Source organism: Coenobita brevimanus, chromosome 59, assembly GCF_032717465.1.
Source record: "Coenobita brevimanus isolate Jiangsu-jjx chromosome 59, ASM3271746v2, whole genome shotgun sequence".
In the NCBI taxonomy this organism is placed as follows: Eukaryota; Metazoa; Arthropoda; class Malacostraca; order Decapoda; family Coenobitidae; genus Coenobita; species Coenobita brevimanus.
Genome location: NC_137012.1, coordinates 22,765,969 through 22,781,400, shown reverse-complemented (window position 1 = coordinate 22,781,400; position 15,432 = coordinate 22,765,969). Strand labels below are relative to the sequence as shown.

General features: G+C 42.2%; 1 protein-coding gene across 2 annotated transcripts in view; it reads right to left on the bottom strand.

Moving 5' to 3' along the window:
* Nucleotides 1-10,294: 10,294 nt before the first annotated feature.
* Nucleotides 10,295-15,432, bottom strand: part of Fhos (Formin homology 2 domain containing) — a 370,832-nt gene continuing 365,694 nt past the window's right edge. For both annotated transcript variants that reach the window (XM_080274704.1, XM_080274705.1), the window contains 3 exons: nucleotides 12,769-12,904; nucleotides 12,035-12,208; nucleotides 10,295-10,434 (listed from right to left, as the gene is read on the bottom strand). In XM_080274704.1, coding sequence (XP_080130830.1) covers nucleotides 10,328-10,434; nucleotides 12,035-12,208; nucleotides 12,769-12,904 — 417 coding nt within the window. In that variant the 3' untranslated portion in view covers nucleotides 10,295-10,327. The remainder of the gene's footprint in view (nucleotides 10,435-12,034; nucleotides 12,209-12,768; nucleotides 12,905-15,432) is intronic.

The window sequence follows — 15,432 nt, the reverse complement described above, 5'->3', positions numbered from 1 at the left end:
ACGATTATGTCTGGTTAGTGGGGATGTCCAGAAAGTGGGCATCCGGAAAGTAGAGGGATTACTGTACAGTATATATATTCTGCCTACGGGTGGCTTTACACTCTCTCTTCTGTCTTTTCTTCATTTTTTCCTCTTCCTTCTGCCTATGTGTAACTCAACACTCAGTGACAAGCCAAATGGTTTCTGTAACCATTACTTTGCTGGGTGGTAACCATTTAACCAAATTATGGCACCTGGTGATTTTGTGGGTAATTAAGGTGCTCCAATTGGATTGAGCCTGTGTAGGTTTATATCCAAGGGATGGTTTGGGTTTATTGCTTATGTAATGCCACTCAGGGATGAGTGAGGCTGGTCACTCCCATCTTAAATGTAAGGACCAACTTGCCTAGCCCCAGGTTCCTACGCTCCTCATGGGGCGACGTAGGATTGGATGATGGATGGATGGAAGGATGGTTACATACAGTATATACAGTACCCTCGCGTCCAACACGCGTTAGTCCAGCACGATTCGGGTCCAGCACGGAGAGCAATTAATTAGTATTATTCAATACAATTTAATTACTGCAACACGAGTGTGTTAGCATAACACGCACAGAGCTCCGAGAAGTGGGCGAAATCTGCAGAGTTCACTCTAGCACGATCACCCCCGGTCCAACACGGTCATACTGGACATTCCCATGATGATGATAGCCAATGAAAAACTTCTGATCAAGTAGCCTTCCCCGCCTGCTATCGTGACGTGATCGTGATGCCGCCCAATTAAAAACGCTTCTGGTGTCACGTGATGTTTTGTTTACATTTCTCCCGCCACAGAGCCACTCAGTCGCATAATTGCATTGGAAGGTGCTTTTTTCTTGCTGCATTTTCTGCCCTTGTTATTGCATTTTACCCTGCTCACGATGCCTAGGAAGCCTTCTGAGAACCCCAAGAAGCGTCGGCACCTCCCTCAGGCCACCAAGCTAGAAAGCATTGAGAGGAAGAAGAAAGGGGAGAGGAAAGTTGCCATTGCCAAGGCCTACGACATGAATGAAGCCAACGAGATCATAATAAAAAACTTAAGACTAGATCCTGGCAGCCGAAGGCTATCACACGGCACTTCATACCAGGTTTGCCGAGGATACGATGGTAAATCGGAACGGTAACGTGGAAAAATTGCCGACGATACCACGGGCATTTGGAATTCATCTGGATGGATTCCTGCCGAGCATACGACGGGGAAAACAGTGTGACCAAAACCCAGGCGACTCGACAGAGAATGTATCGTACTACAGCATTGAACATTTAGCCTGACACTGAATACATATTAATATTTTAGAATAAATATCAATCGTTTTGAAACCCTTCTCATCGGCGTGCGTACCAGTTTATAAACAAAGTTGCTTCTCCTTATTCTCTACCGAGTAAGCAACAGCAATCACTTTCCACAGTCATGAGACGGGGCTCTGGCAACAGTGTGAGAAGCATGCACTTTGCCAAGGATTACAGTGCTAGGACAGGCAGAAGCAGGACCTTCCACGGCTGTGGACGAAGATAGTGATTCTGAGTGTGATTTCGAAGGATTTATGAGGGAGGTTGAGGAGGAGCAACAGCCATTACCCGCTAGTGACGCCAGCAGCCATCCTCCGGGGACCCAGTAGGACTAACTACAGCCTTGGATACCACCTTCCATTCCCAGCAAGCCCACCAACACTATCCTAAAAGGTTAGTTATCATTCATAGCACAGTACCATTTATTATAATTACAATAGTACCAATATATGTATAGGTATATGGTAGGTATTTAGGGTGACTTTTCCGAGGGTTGCTGACATAATTCATTTTTCCCCATAAGCTCTATTGTTAGTCCAACACGTGACCCATGCATGACAATATTACCGTGCTGGACGCGAGGGTACTGTATATATATATATATATATATATATATATACTCTATATGTATATATATATATATATATATACTCTATATGTATATATATATATATATATATATATATGTATATATACACAGTAATCACTCCAATATCCGACGTAATAGAGCCATAGGTAGGTCCGGATAGTGGTCCTGTCCGGATATTGGGCCCCAGCTTATGGACTTGTACTTATGGACCCTAACTCAGAGAAACACCTATACAACTCCCTCTGGACATGCATAGCACCTATTTAAGACTCATATCACACCAATAAGGCACATAAATGATTGAAATAAATGCAAAAGAAACATAAAATGAGGGTTTAGAAGTAGGTTCATACAATAATAAACATTCTGGTGACTGGCTCCTGGACTGGTACTTATGGACCCTAACCTAGCCTAACTCAGCAAAACACCTTCCTACTGCACATGCATAGCTCCTAACACCCTATTCACACCAATAAAGGACATTAAAGAATGAAATGAGGTAAGTATAGTATGGAAAAAAGTACAGTATGAAACATTCTGCCTACTTACAGCAAGTCCATGGCCACCTCGATGAATAACCGCCTCCTCTCGGACTCTGACAGTAAGAAGGATTTCCTGAAGCACTTGCAGTACACTGTTCCTGAAGTCTTGCACTGAACTTAGTCAATCACACACAGAAGTCCGTTCTCTTCATAGTGTGCACTCTTGTCTAACTAATGCTCCATTGTAACATACTAAGTGTTGCACTTTAACTTTTCCCATTCTTCTAATAATTTTCCAAAGCCAAAACAAACAAAATTTAATTAAATTTTGTTTCAACTGAGTCTTTTCTTTCACAACTGTAAATCCTTAACACAACACACTGTTTTTTTTTCACTGCACAACACTCTAAATTCCCGTGTGGTCTAGTGGAGAAGTTCTTGCTGTTTATTCACTGTCAGAGTCCAAGAGTATCACTGGCAGGTGACCTAGGGGTGTATCACTGGGTCGTGGTGATGGCGTACCCACTGCAGACGACTCTGAAGACAGCCGCAAACTCACGTCGAGCGGTGACTCCACCGTGGCTGATGTGCTGGGCTGTGGCTCGGAGCATGAGGGCCTGTCTTGGGGAGGCAACGGAGTGGAGCCAGGGCTGGGCACAGCGGGGGTCACGGGCCTGAAAAAACTGTCAATGGTTGATTGACACAATGACCGACGATTCTGACGATTGATGATGCGCTGCCTGAAAGCACGCACTTCCTCCACGAGTCCCAAGGGCCCCATCTTCCTGTCGCAGTCCGGGTGTTCCGGGTAGTCTAGGACGAACTCTAGATGTTCCCGGAGTGCGCTCAGCTTGGGGATGGCTGGAGTAGTGTCATGCTGAGAGGAGTCTGCATCATCGTCGCCATGCTCGTCAGAATCTTCAAGCTGGGTACTGACACCTGCAACTGAAGATGCGATCTCGATATCAGACAGGGTCTGATACCCAGGATCACCCTTGTCGTAATCCAACCACTCACGCACTTCGTCCACATCAACATCGTCCCCATGCGCACGTAGACGTGCATGGAAGTCATCCATGTCGAAACCTAGAGTCTTGACAGGGACTTCCTTCCATGCACTGGCCCAGTTGTAAATGGCAAACTTGATGTTGTAGCGGCGAAGGTTTTCCAAAGTCCGCTGGCCTTGCGTGTTCCGTCCCTCCCTGCGCTTGTCCTCATCCCCGATAATAACCATCACCTCGTCCAGGACGTTTCGTCGGTATAGCCGCTTCGTTGCCATGATCACTCCTTGGTCCATTGGTTGGATGAGAGCAGTAGTATTAGGTGCCAGAAACATGCACCTAATGCGGCCATTCTCAGCCACCAAGTCCTTGTCACATGGGTGGGCAGGTGCATTGTCGAGGAGAAGGAGGGCCTTTATCTGGTCGTGTAGGATTCCCAGTTTCTCCGTCTGGTAATGTATTACCTCCTTGACGAAATGGCGGTGGAACCAGTCTTTGATGTGGGCTGTGAACCATGCCTTCAAAGAATGGTACCAAATGACAGGAAGGACATCCATCACCCCATGAAGACACCGAGGCTGCTTTGCACGGCCAACAATAACGAGCTGAAGCCGATGAATGCCGTTAGCATTAGTGTAATACAAAGCAGATATCCTTTGCTTGGAGAACTTGCGGCCAGGTACACACTTCTCAATTTCCTCGGCTAGAGTGTTCGTAGGCAAAGAGTGATAGAATAAACCAGTTTCATCAGTGTTGTAGACTTGATCAAGAGTGAGGCCCTCCCTGTCGATCAAGCCCTTCACCTTGTGCCGAAACTCCTCTACTCCATCCTCGTTTGCGTCCAAAGCTTCACCATGAAACTTACGGTTGGTCAGGCCATGTCGTAACTTGAACGCGAAGAGCCAACCCTCGGATGCCTTGAAGTCTAGGGCGTTTTGAAGCCTTGCAAACTTCTCAGCAGCAGCCTTCAGCTCCGTGCCACGCACCATCACACCAGCAGCACGTTGCTGTCGATACCAAATCAACGTGGAGTGGTCGGCTTCAGCATACTTGGGAGTAAACATCATCTTCCTCTCCACATTGCATTTGCTTTTCGACGAGAAGTCAGCCGTGTACTGCATGAGTTTGTCTCGGGATCTCTTGATATCGAACAAAGTAGATCGGGCCAGGTTTAACTCACGAAGGATGCGTGACGAAGACCATCGCGCCTCCACCTTCTCCAATATCTCCTTCTTCTTCTCCAGAGTCAAAACCACTCTCTCCCTCTTCTCAGGCAGCGGGGCCATCATCACACACATGAAGAAGAGGCATGAGAGCAGCAGGTAAGGCACCACCACAAAAGCGAGCACATGGGCAGCCATGACGACGAGCGTGCACTCACGACAAGAGACGGGCGATAAGTGGGGAGGATGCAGGGGCGCTCTAGCGGAGGTCAGAGGAATGACGCACCAAAACAAAGCTGTCCCGCGCTGCGGGTGCCAAGTTCAAATTACGGGCGGGAAAAAGTCAGTTTTTTTTTTCGATTTTTTTGTGGTTTTCAGACCATTTTGAGAATATTGGATCCTGGGACGATAATGTCCGGTAAGTGAGGATGTCCGGAAAGTGGGCGTCTGGCTAGTACGGGGATTACTGTATGTATATATATATATATATATATATATATATATATATATATATATGTAATATATACAAACACCTGCTGCAAATTGACTCAGGACCTCCCCACACAAGATATTAAAAAACTCAAATCATAGTACATCACAATGTTTGTTATTCAATGCCTTTCATTAATATGAAATCATGTTTCCCTTGTTTTTCAGGACCAGTTGGATGCGTTTTGGCATGGAATCACTTACATCTCTAAAGTAATCTAAGGATATTTCTTTGCACCAAATATTTGTCAGTTCAGTCTTGAGGTTGTCCAAATTGGGTGTCTTCTTCTCCGTCATGGTTTTCTTCATTTTTACCCAGCAGTTTTCTACTGAATTTCGATCCGGACTGTTGCCAGGCCAGTCGAGGACCTCAATCCGATTATCCTGAAGCCATTTTGTCATCTTGCGACATGGAGCTGAATCATACATGAAAAAGTCGCACCCATGAATAACGAAAAAGTTTAACAAATGATCTTTCAGAACTTGAATGTACCAGCCACCATTCATCATCAAGTTCTTAGGAAGAAAGTAGAGGCCTCCCCTTCCCATTTCACATAAGAAACACCCCCATACCATTACTGACTGTGGGTAAGCAACTAGCAACTCCTCTGGTGTTGGCGGATGTGGTGAAACACTCAGCACGTCAGTGCTTGCCCAGAAGCGAGAGTGGGAGTATATGTTCCCGCTGCTCCGAGCTTGCACCTCCCTCTTTTTTCATATGCATTACTGTTTGCTCTGGTATTTTCCTAGAGTCGAGTTGTCATGCTTGGAAAGTACTGCTCAAGGGGTGAGAGGGTCTGTATCACTGCATGGAGGCAGGATAATGTCCCTATCAACATGATTTGTGAATGTGCTGGACCCGCAAAGTCGACTGTCATGAAGATTCTTGCTGCAACGTGCGGCCTGCCACCTGATGTCATGCCAGAGCACAAGCATGGAGGTGGAAAGAAGAGGACGACTCCCAGAGGTACAGATACACTTCTGAAGAGGGAAGTAATCAAGAATCCTCGACTGACAGCAGCAGAATTGAAGAGAATGTATCCTCAGCTGTTACAAGACGTGTCAATTCAAACACTCCAACACCGCTTGAAAAGGAGCTGGGTTTGCCAAGCTGCACTGCAGCCAAGAAACCACTTCTCACTGACCACATGAAGAAGCAGTGCATTCAGTTTGCCAGGACACTGGATGAGTGGAGAAAAGTTAAGTTTTCCGATGAAAGCACATTTCAAGTGTTCCAGGTGCGTTCTGCCAAGGTTCGTTGCCCTGCCTCCCGTAGTCGATATGACCCTGCTTACACTGTTCCAACTGTTAAGCACCCACAACCAGTAATGGTATGGGGGTGTTTCTCAGGTGAACTGGGAAGGGGAGGCCTCTACTTTCTTCCTACGAACTTGATGTTGAATGGTGGCAGGTACATTCAAGTTCTGAAAGATTATTTGTTAAACTTTTTTGCAATTCATGGGTGTGACTTTTTCATGCATGATTCAGCTCCATGTCACAAGTCAAGAAAGGTGACAAAATGGCTTCAGGATAATCGGATTGAGGTCCTCGACTGTCCTGGTTACAGTCTGAATTGAAATCCGATAGAAAACTGCTAGGCAAAGATGAAGAAAACCATGGCAGAGAAGAAGACACCCAATTTGGACAACCTCAAGACTGAACTGACAAATGTTTGGTGCAAAGAAATGTCCTTAGATTACTTTAGAGATGTAAGTGATTCCATGCCAAAACGCATCAAACTGGTCCTGAAAAACAAGAGAGACATGATTTTATATTAATGAATGGCATTTCATGAACAAACATTGTAATATACTATGATTCCTGTGTTTTTTAATACCTTGTGGGGGGAGGTCTTAAGTCAATTTGTGGTAGCTGTATATATATATATAAGTACATCCCCAGTACGTGAGTTCCGAGTACGCGATCCCCCTTGTACGTGAGGACTTTTTTTTTTTTTTTTTTTTTTTTTAAAGTATGCGAACTGAACTCCTTGTAAGCGAGACAGGCAGCGAAGAGTGGCCCAAATCTGGGGTTACCCCGAGTATGTGACATTGCCCCCCCAAGAAGCGATAACAGGTAAAGGTCTGCCTATCTATCTATCTATCTATCGCCAGATGCCATAATCCCGTAAGGGGTGGCCATTTGACTTTGAGTTATTGGTTTTATGGGGAGGGGCAATATCCGTCCACCAACCCACTTGTTGACACATAGGGAGCACATATGGGTTGGTTATATGGTTACCACCCAGCGTTGTAAATGGTTTCTTGGTTTACAGGAAACCATTAGGCTTGTCACTCAATGTAAAGCCACCTGTAAAGGAAGGAAGAGCAATAAGAAGTGACAGGAAAGATGGGAGAAATAGGAAGAGAGGAGGGCTGGCTCAGAAAAAGAATGATAAAGGCTAAGTAAGAAGTAGGCAGCACTACATCAAGTGAGTGGATGATGGTCACCACCACCTACCACCAATGATTTACCTAGTAAAGCCATGATCTTGTAGGTTTACTTTATCTTAGGTAATATGTCTTAAGATAGTTTCCCTGTATAGTACAATATTTAGGTCTGAAAGATATCTCAAGGGTTGCCCATGAAGGGGGGTGCTGCCCATATGTAATTTTTCCCATAAGATTATGTATTCACAGTACGCGGATTCCTAGTACGCGACGTCCTCTGCCGCCCATATAGGCGCGTACTAGGGGGATGTACTGTATATATATATATATATATATATATATATATATATATATATATATATATATATATATATCCCTCCATCTATCCATCATCCACTCTTACGTTGCCCCATGAGGAGTATAGAAGCCTGGGACTAGGCAGTTGGTCCTGACATTTAAGATGAGCAGCCTCACTCATCCCTGAGTGGCATTACATGTGCAATAAACCCCAATCACCCCTTGGATATAAACCTTCACCGGCTTAAACCGATTGGAGCACAATAATTACCCACTAAACCACCAGCCGCCAAAATTTGGTTACATGGTTACCACCCAGCGTAGTAAATGGTGTCCTGGTGTACAGATATGTATGTGTATATATATATATATATATATATATATATATATATATATCATCAGCCATTTGTTTGTCCACTGCAGGACCGCCCTGTCCTGACGAAAGTGGGGACGATACAGCCTATGTATCTCTACCAAGCGACTTAGGCTGTCTGGCAGAGATTGTATGTAGGGTGAGAAGTGCTTGTAAGTGTAACTGTACTGTTGGAGTGGCTTTGGATGTGTATGTTGTCTGCCGACTGGGTGCAAGCATACTTTATAGTATACAACACTGGTTCAACCACAGCACCCCTTATGTCCACCAAAGCAGTACGTGGCCAGAAGAACACTCCTAAAGTTTATCACCCTGGCGGGGCATGAACCCTCGTTCTTCACCGTACAAAAATGCACACTTTACCACTGTACCACAGAGTTATATATATATATATATACTGTGTAATTACTGTGTAAATATACTGTGTATATACTGTGTAAAGTGTATGAATACATATGCATATTACTTTCAGAATATATAAATCCTTTAAACACTCACTGTACTTAGGTACAAGCAGAACTGTTTTACTGTATGTCCTGTGTTGGTAGATTACATATCTGTGTTTTTGATGGGGGCTGAACACATCTTTACCATTTCTTAAGAAACGTATGGAGAAATTTGTTTCAAAATCCAATAAAATCAATATCTGATGACTGTCATAGGTAGCATACCCATCGATATTGGGGCACGCCCGTATGTGTATGATGGACTACAAGTACTATTGCAGTTGTGGTGGTCCTGAGATCACGTAAAATATGAACCCAGTGTATTGCAGCTCACCATTCTCCTTTCAGGGAATAGGGAAGTACAGTAGTTGAGGGGACATTCGTGTAACCAAGAAGAAGAGCCAGCTGGTTATACTGTGCCACCACATGAATGCATCTTTCCCCAGCACCAAAGTACTATTATACAGTATACACAAACAGTGAATAAAACAGTGGTAATAACAACCACGTACAGTAATATTTCCAGAAGTATTAAAGAAGACACCTTTCAGAGTGAAGTAAATATAATCACTAAATATGCCTGAGAGTACAATATAGTACAAACTCCCAAATCCAAAAATCTGATTTCTGAAAACCTCTGCTTTCAAAAATATAGTAATTTTTCACACAATTGATGGAGTCAGATATCACTTGTTCTCACTCAATCAATGCATATTAAAAGAATATGTTTTTCTGTGGACAAGTATAAGAACTGATGATTAATTATCAATACAAGACCTTTAGCTGTATTTACTATTACAGTATGGCACCAGACTGCAGGCCATTTAATACACCATTTTCTTGAAGTTATTGTTATGATTCTACATTTCAAAACTTTCCTATTTCTCTACACCCTTTGGACCCATGCATTTCTAATATGACAGTCTGCACTGTAATTCCAAGTGTATACTGTACCAGCTAAATCAGAATCACAGGTCAATTATAGCAAACTACAGTACTTGTGGACTACCCAAGGGTTAGTATTAAAAAATAGCACAAAAACACACACACACAAAGCTAAAACAGTCTAGCAACTTGTAAAATATTTTGTCCTTTTAATCTTTAGTATTAGGATGCAAATGCTAAAGGAAAAAGTAGGTAAGGATTTTAACAAGAGTGGATATCAAATGCAAACAAGTGAAGGAAATAACTGCAGTACATACTGACAACCAAAGTCAGTAAACAAAAAGTTCCACGAGAAGTGAAAATCACACAGGCCAGTAATGGGACAGGCAATATGTTGAGGTGTTCGCCCACACTGTCCATGGTAAGACTATGATTCATTACAAATGACACCTGTAATAAATACAGGCATCATGCAATGAACAGGATATACAAGGAACTATTCTGTTCACATACAAAGTAAAAGGCAACAGAACACGATCTGACATACATAATCGACGATGGTTACCATCAATAAAGAAGCAAACCACTATGAACCACAGTGAACAACAGAGTATGGATAGAGAAAGACTGAATGTCACAAACATTATGCAACCACATTACTACAAACCATGTCAAGGGGATTTTAAGACAGTATTATATTGATATCATTTAAATGAAGGGAATATCTATCACATCACCACAAACCACACCTGGGATTGTCTTAACACTTTCCTTCAGAATAAGATACACTGGAAGGGAAAACAAACTAATCACAATCAAACGAACTTGAGTTGAATTCCATCACAAATAAGCTTACTAAGAATGACTGCTGAATGGTGAAGAGAGAGAGAGGGAGCAAGATGTTTTATTCTACATGAAGCTGTTGGACTTGCTGTAGAGCTTCCAGTTCATTTATCAAATTACGGTCTCTTGTCCGTGAACGCTTCACTGTGCCGGTGCTCGTACGAGCAGCTGAGAGATGATGGTAAATTGAAAACCAGTAATGTGTGAGACAGTGGATGTACCATTTATAAACTGTAATTCTAAAACACGGTGCTAATGAAAGACAAGATGCCTTGTATGGGACAAGTGATGTATCAGTGAGGATGAAACTGCTACTGATAATGATACAACACAGAAATATTAAAGTCCACGACGTGGTGGCTGAATGAAAAAATTGGCATAATTTACCCCTTGATTATGATGACATCTTTTTCATTGTAACCACACTACCACCCAGCAATTTTATTCAACTAATATAGAAGGAGCTGTTTAAGGTTACTTCTAATTTCTCCAGTCAGAAAAATTTCTTCAAAGCTGAATAAAATTGTCTAGGGAGATTAAGAACAAAATAAAAATGTCTTCAAACTAAAAGTATAAAGACAAACAGACTTTGGTATGTACTCAGCACACTTAATGGGGCAATGTAATTATCCAGTTACAATGTACCTTTTACAGTGCCATTACATTAACTACGGTATTTACACATGGTTTCAACTTCCTAATGACAATTCATTAAGGCAGATGATTTCTAACTGCAGTAGCATTATTTCCATTTCTATAATCTTTTCTCTATTCAGAGTTCTAAAAAATGAAGCACAGCTTGTACATTAACTGTGTGGCGAGAAAATTTGAATTTTCCATGACTGTACTAAGAGTTTAGCAATCCAGTGTAATGTAGGAGATCAACTAATGAGCCAACAACATGCCAGTTCATAATCATCATCCTGCATCATTCTGATTTTCCTCCACCCCCATCCCAACCCAATGATACGGTGAGGTAGGGTCCACAAAGTAATAAAAGAGAAAGGTCTGGCAGATGAAAACCTAGTCAACAGCATCCCTAGTGACAGGGACCTCAAACATTCACTCACCATTCAAGTCCCCAAAATCATGACTCCACTTCATAGCCACAACTTTCCACACATACACAGTACAAGTCATGTTACCTATCAGACAGTCAGTTTGACATCAGGGAAAAAAAAAGGGGAGAGGGAGGGGATGCTCAATTCTTCGTCAAATCCCTGGAGTCATAAACCTTCATACCCTGCTTTCTCACACACTCAATACCATACTTATACTTTTTTTTTTTTTTTTTCCAAAGTCTACCATACCAACTCCCACCCGTAAACTCAATTACCAGTAGCTACTGTATTTCTTTTTCATCAGTTGACACGTAAATAACCTGTTTGGCTCAATTAAAGGAGTTAAAGGGAAAAGCTATCTCACCAAGTATAATCAGGCAGCTCAAAGATATTTGGGCCTTTACTAACAATATAAATATATATAAACAAGGTACTGCCTAACTGCAATTTTTTGTGGGCAGGTATTATATGGTAGCTATTGTGGTTCTTGTGGTAACCAAATACACTTATTAACAGGTAGACTATATACATAAGTTTCATCATTTGAAGAATTCATGATTGACTTTTTAAGTCCTAGTTACTTTCAAAACTCATGTACAATACATAATCTGAATCCAAAGTCCTGATACGATCACTACTTACTTATGTCATATCTAATCTGTTCATGTGTTTACCAAGCAAATGAATAAAAACCTCTTCATACTCACATGACTTGCGGTCAGCATGCCTTGATCTCTTCCGTTCTCTGGGTGTGGACCTTGAGGTAGGAGCCTGGGTGGCAGTCCTTACCAGAGAGTCTAGTAAGGCATCCTCACCCTCTATGCTCACACCTTCACCTCCCACACCCTTCAGACTCTCATCTCCACGACTTCTTGTCTTGCCTGGTATGGAGTATATTTGGAAATTGAGGAGAGTTTATGAAAGGTCAGGAGAAGGGAGAAGGAATCAGTCAAGAAGCAAATTTAGTCGCTATTCATATTTGGTCACATCCTTGGCTCATGTCTTGTATGACCTCTCCACAGTCATTTTTTCCCTAGTGATGACAAAATGTTACCCTTCAGTTGTTCCCTGTTCTTTCTTTTCTCACTGTAATTCCTCCCATTATATTTTCCATTTTCCATATTTTTTTATATATTTCACCATACACTAAGAAGGGAAATTCTTATAGATTCCCCACCATCCTGTATGTGCCATGAATAAATGATTAATAAAATAGTACAGACCTCCCACTTTCCTCACCAAAAATCAATGGTCCACAATCTTACATATATGGTTGCTGTTAGAACACATAAGGATAATGCTACAATTGTTGTATCAAAAGTTGGGAACAAGAAGGTGACTTGTGAAATGCTCTGAACCCTGCCAGAAGAGTGAAATTTTCAAAATGGCGCAGTGTGACTGAAAGCATTTACGGTTAAGAAAATAATCAGAGATCTCTCACCTTCCCTAGTCCGTCTCCATGTGTTTTTGCCACGGATAGTCTCAGTATCAGAAACATCAGAGTAGTTGAGAAGCTGCCGCAGGTCAGAGTCAGCCTTTTCCTCCTTCGTCTGTTTGGGTCGCTTGAACTTCTCCATCTATCAAAAGCACAGATATTTTACCAAAAAACATGTAAGATGAAACTAAAGATAGAAGAGTAGTTTTTGAGTGATAACTTTACATATGAAATGTTACACAATAGAAGAAAAATACTACTGTGAAGCAACCTCAGAAAGAACAATAGGATACAGTATATGCGAGTCAGAATGGTATAACTGTAGTCTGGCATACATTATACAACAGCAATATCTTACAGTCACACCTCAGTATACATTTGTTTTGTAAATGATAAATTGACAGGACAATGAACTAAAAGCTATACCCAGTTTCACGACAACAATGGTGAAATTTGCTTATATGACAACTGTGGTGGCTGTGTATGAAAATCCCATGCTACCAGTGCCTCCCACACAAGCCAACAATCAGACGTTTATGCCAAGATGGCCACCCAGTGTTTACATTTGCTGAAAAACCATGGCTATCACCAAGTAACAGTGCAACTGTGCAATACATGGTGCAGGGTGTGATATTACATGGAGTGATAACTTTTTGTGTATGAAATATTGAAATTTGTGATCCAAATCATATCTGGCAATGATACTACCCCTAATGGAAAGCATGTTGCTACTGAGGGCTCTGAGTACAAGCCTGAAAGGGTAAGGTTTTTTTGAGATTTTAGCTTACATGGTCCTTGGCGCCCTTCCTATCCTCACTGAGCCTGTGTTATACTGACCTTGGTACACCATAAATCATTATGTGATGAGTTTTCACTTGACAACTTCATCACATACCAGGGTAAGACTGTACAGTCAGGCCTCATTATATATTTGTTTGCTATGTGATAAATCACTAAAACAATGAACTACGAGTTAGGCCCAGTTTTGTGATAATATCAAAATTTGCCAGACTGATAACTGTCATGGCCACTTACAACTATCCCATGTGTATGCGGTGATGCATGCATGCCAACAATCAGACATTTGACCCAAGATTGCCACCCGATGTTTACATGCGCAGAACCTCCATCTCAGGCTTCTGTGCAGGCAGCCTCCTTCATGCCACCCCTTTGAAGACACTGTCTCATTCATCCACTCACTCATGTTTCCTGCACCTATGATCATCTCCCTTGCATTTTCTGAGTTACCCAATCTTCTTGCTTATGTATGGCCATCAAAACACCATTGCTATCACCAAATTACAGTGTAAGTACGTAATGAATAGTGCTGTGCGTGATAATATGGCATGGTAATTTTTTGTGTGTGAAACAACTAAAACTTGTAACTCAGAAATCATGTCTGGCACTATCCCCAGTGGAAAGCATGGTGTTACTGATCGGAAGGCTGAAAGACTAAGGCATAACCATTCCCTTGATGTGAAATTGGACACTACTAAACACCACAGAGGGACAGGGTCAGCAAGACTGCCAAGGCCTGCCAAAGTCCACAGTCTCTACAGTAATAGAAAAATCAGACGCTGTACTAATGGCATCGCAGAGTGCGCCTACCCTGACTGCTAAACAACTAACCAGAACATGGGAGTCTCTAATAGAGAAGATGGAGCATTTCCTACCTCTGTGGGTTTATGAACTCAACCAAGTGAAGCAGCCTCAGTATCACAGTTTATTTGCACTAAACCTCTTAATCTGTGGAAGGATCTTTGGGATAAGAAAAGAATGGAGGGGGAATTCAAAGCCGGAATGGAGGGGGAATTCAAAGCCAGCACGAGTTGTTTTGAACTGTTTAAGGCCTGTGCTGGCCTTAGACATTTGACCATGCATGGCGAGGCTGCCAGTTCTGACCACTTGAAAGCTGAGGCCTTCCCTGCAAAGCTTAAGGCACTCATACAGGCAGGGGGATACTAACACAGGTCCTGACTTTTGATGAGACAGACCAGTTTTGGAAACATACACCAGCAGTTACTTGCTGTCTATCAACAGTACTGTAATTATGAAATGTATACGTACTGTGATTTTGTTGTACACTTTAAATTGCATTGCCCAACTACTGTGTGAAGCACCTGTCAGTTTTATCATCATATTAATGATCCTATAAAACAAATGAAAGAAAGGAAAGAAGGAAAGAAAGACATAAGAGGAAAATAAGGAAAGGCAATTTTGAGGTCAATTGGTATTCAGTTTTAAGGTAGACTCAATACTTTGCATACGAAACTCTAGAGGTTGTGTACCCTTATCAAAAAATTACCCAAACACCAGGGTACAATGGATGTGAAAATGGACAGAATACAGCTTTTCATCTCAGAATGACTGGTATGCCTGACTATGAAGTGATGCAGTTTGAATCCACAACACTGGTGCATGGTGCAGTAACCATTACTGATATGCTGCACATATGAGAAGAGTGATTTTTGGATTCACTGGTCATAAGTTCCAAAATGCATGGTGCTTTCAACATCTGGATACCTTGTGGTGAGTGTGCAGTACAGTGGTGAAAGACAGGACTACAGTACAGTACAGGTATTTGCATATTCAACAGCCAATGAAGACTGAACCCTCACCCTTACTCTGAAATGTGTCCCGGTTTCTCCCTTAGCTTCTCTCACTTCTTAC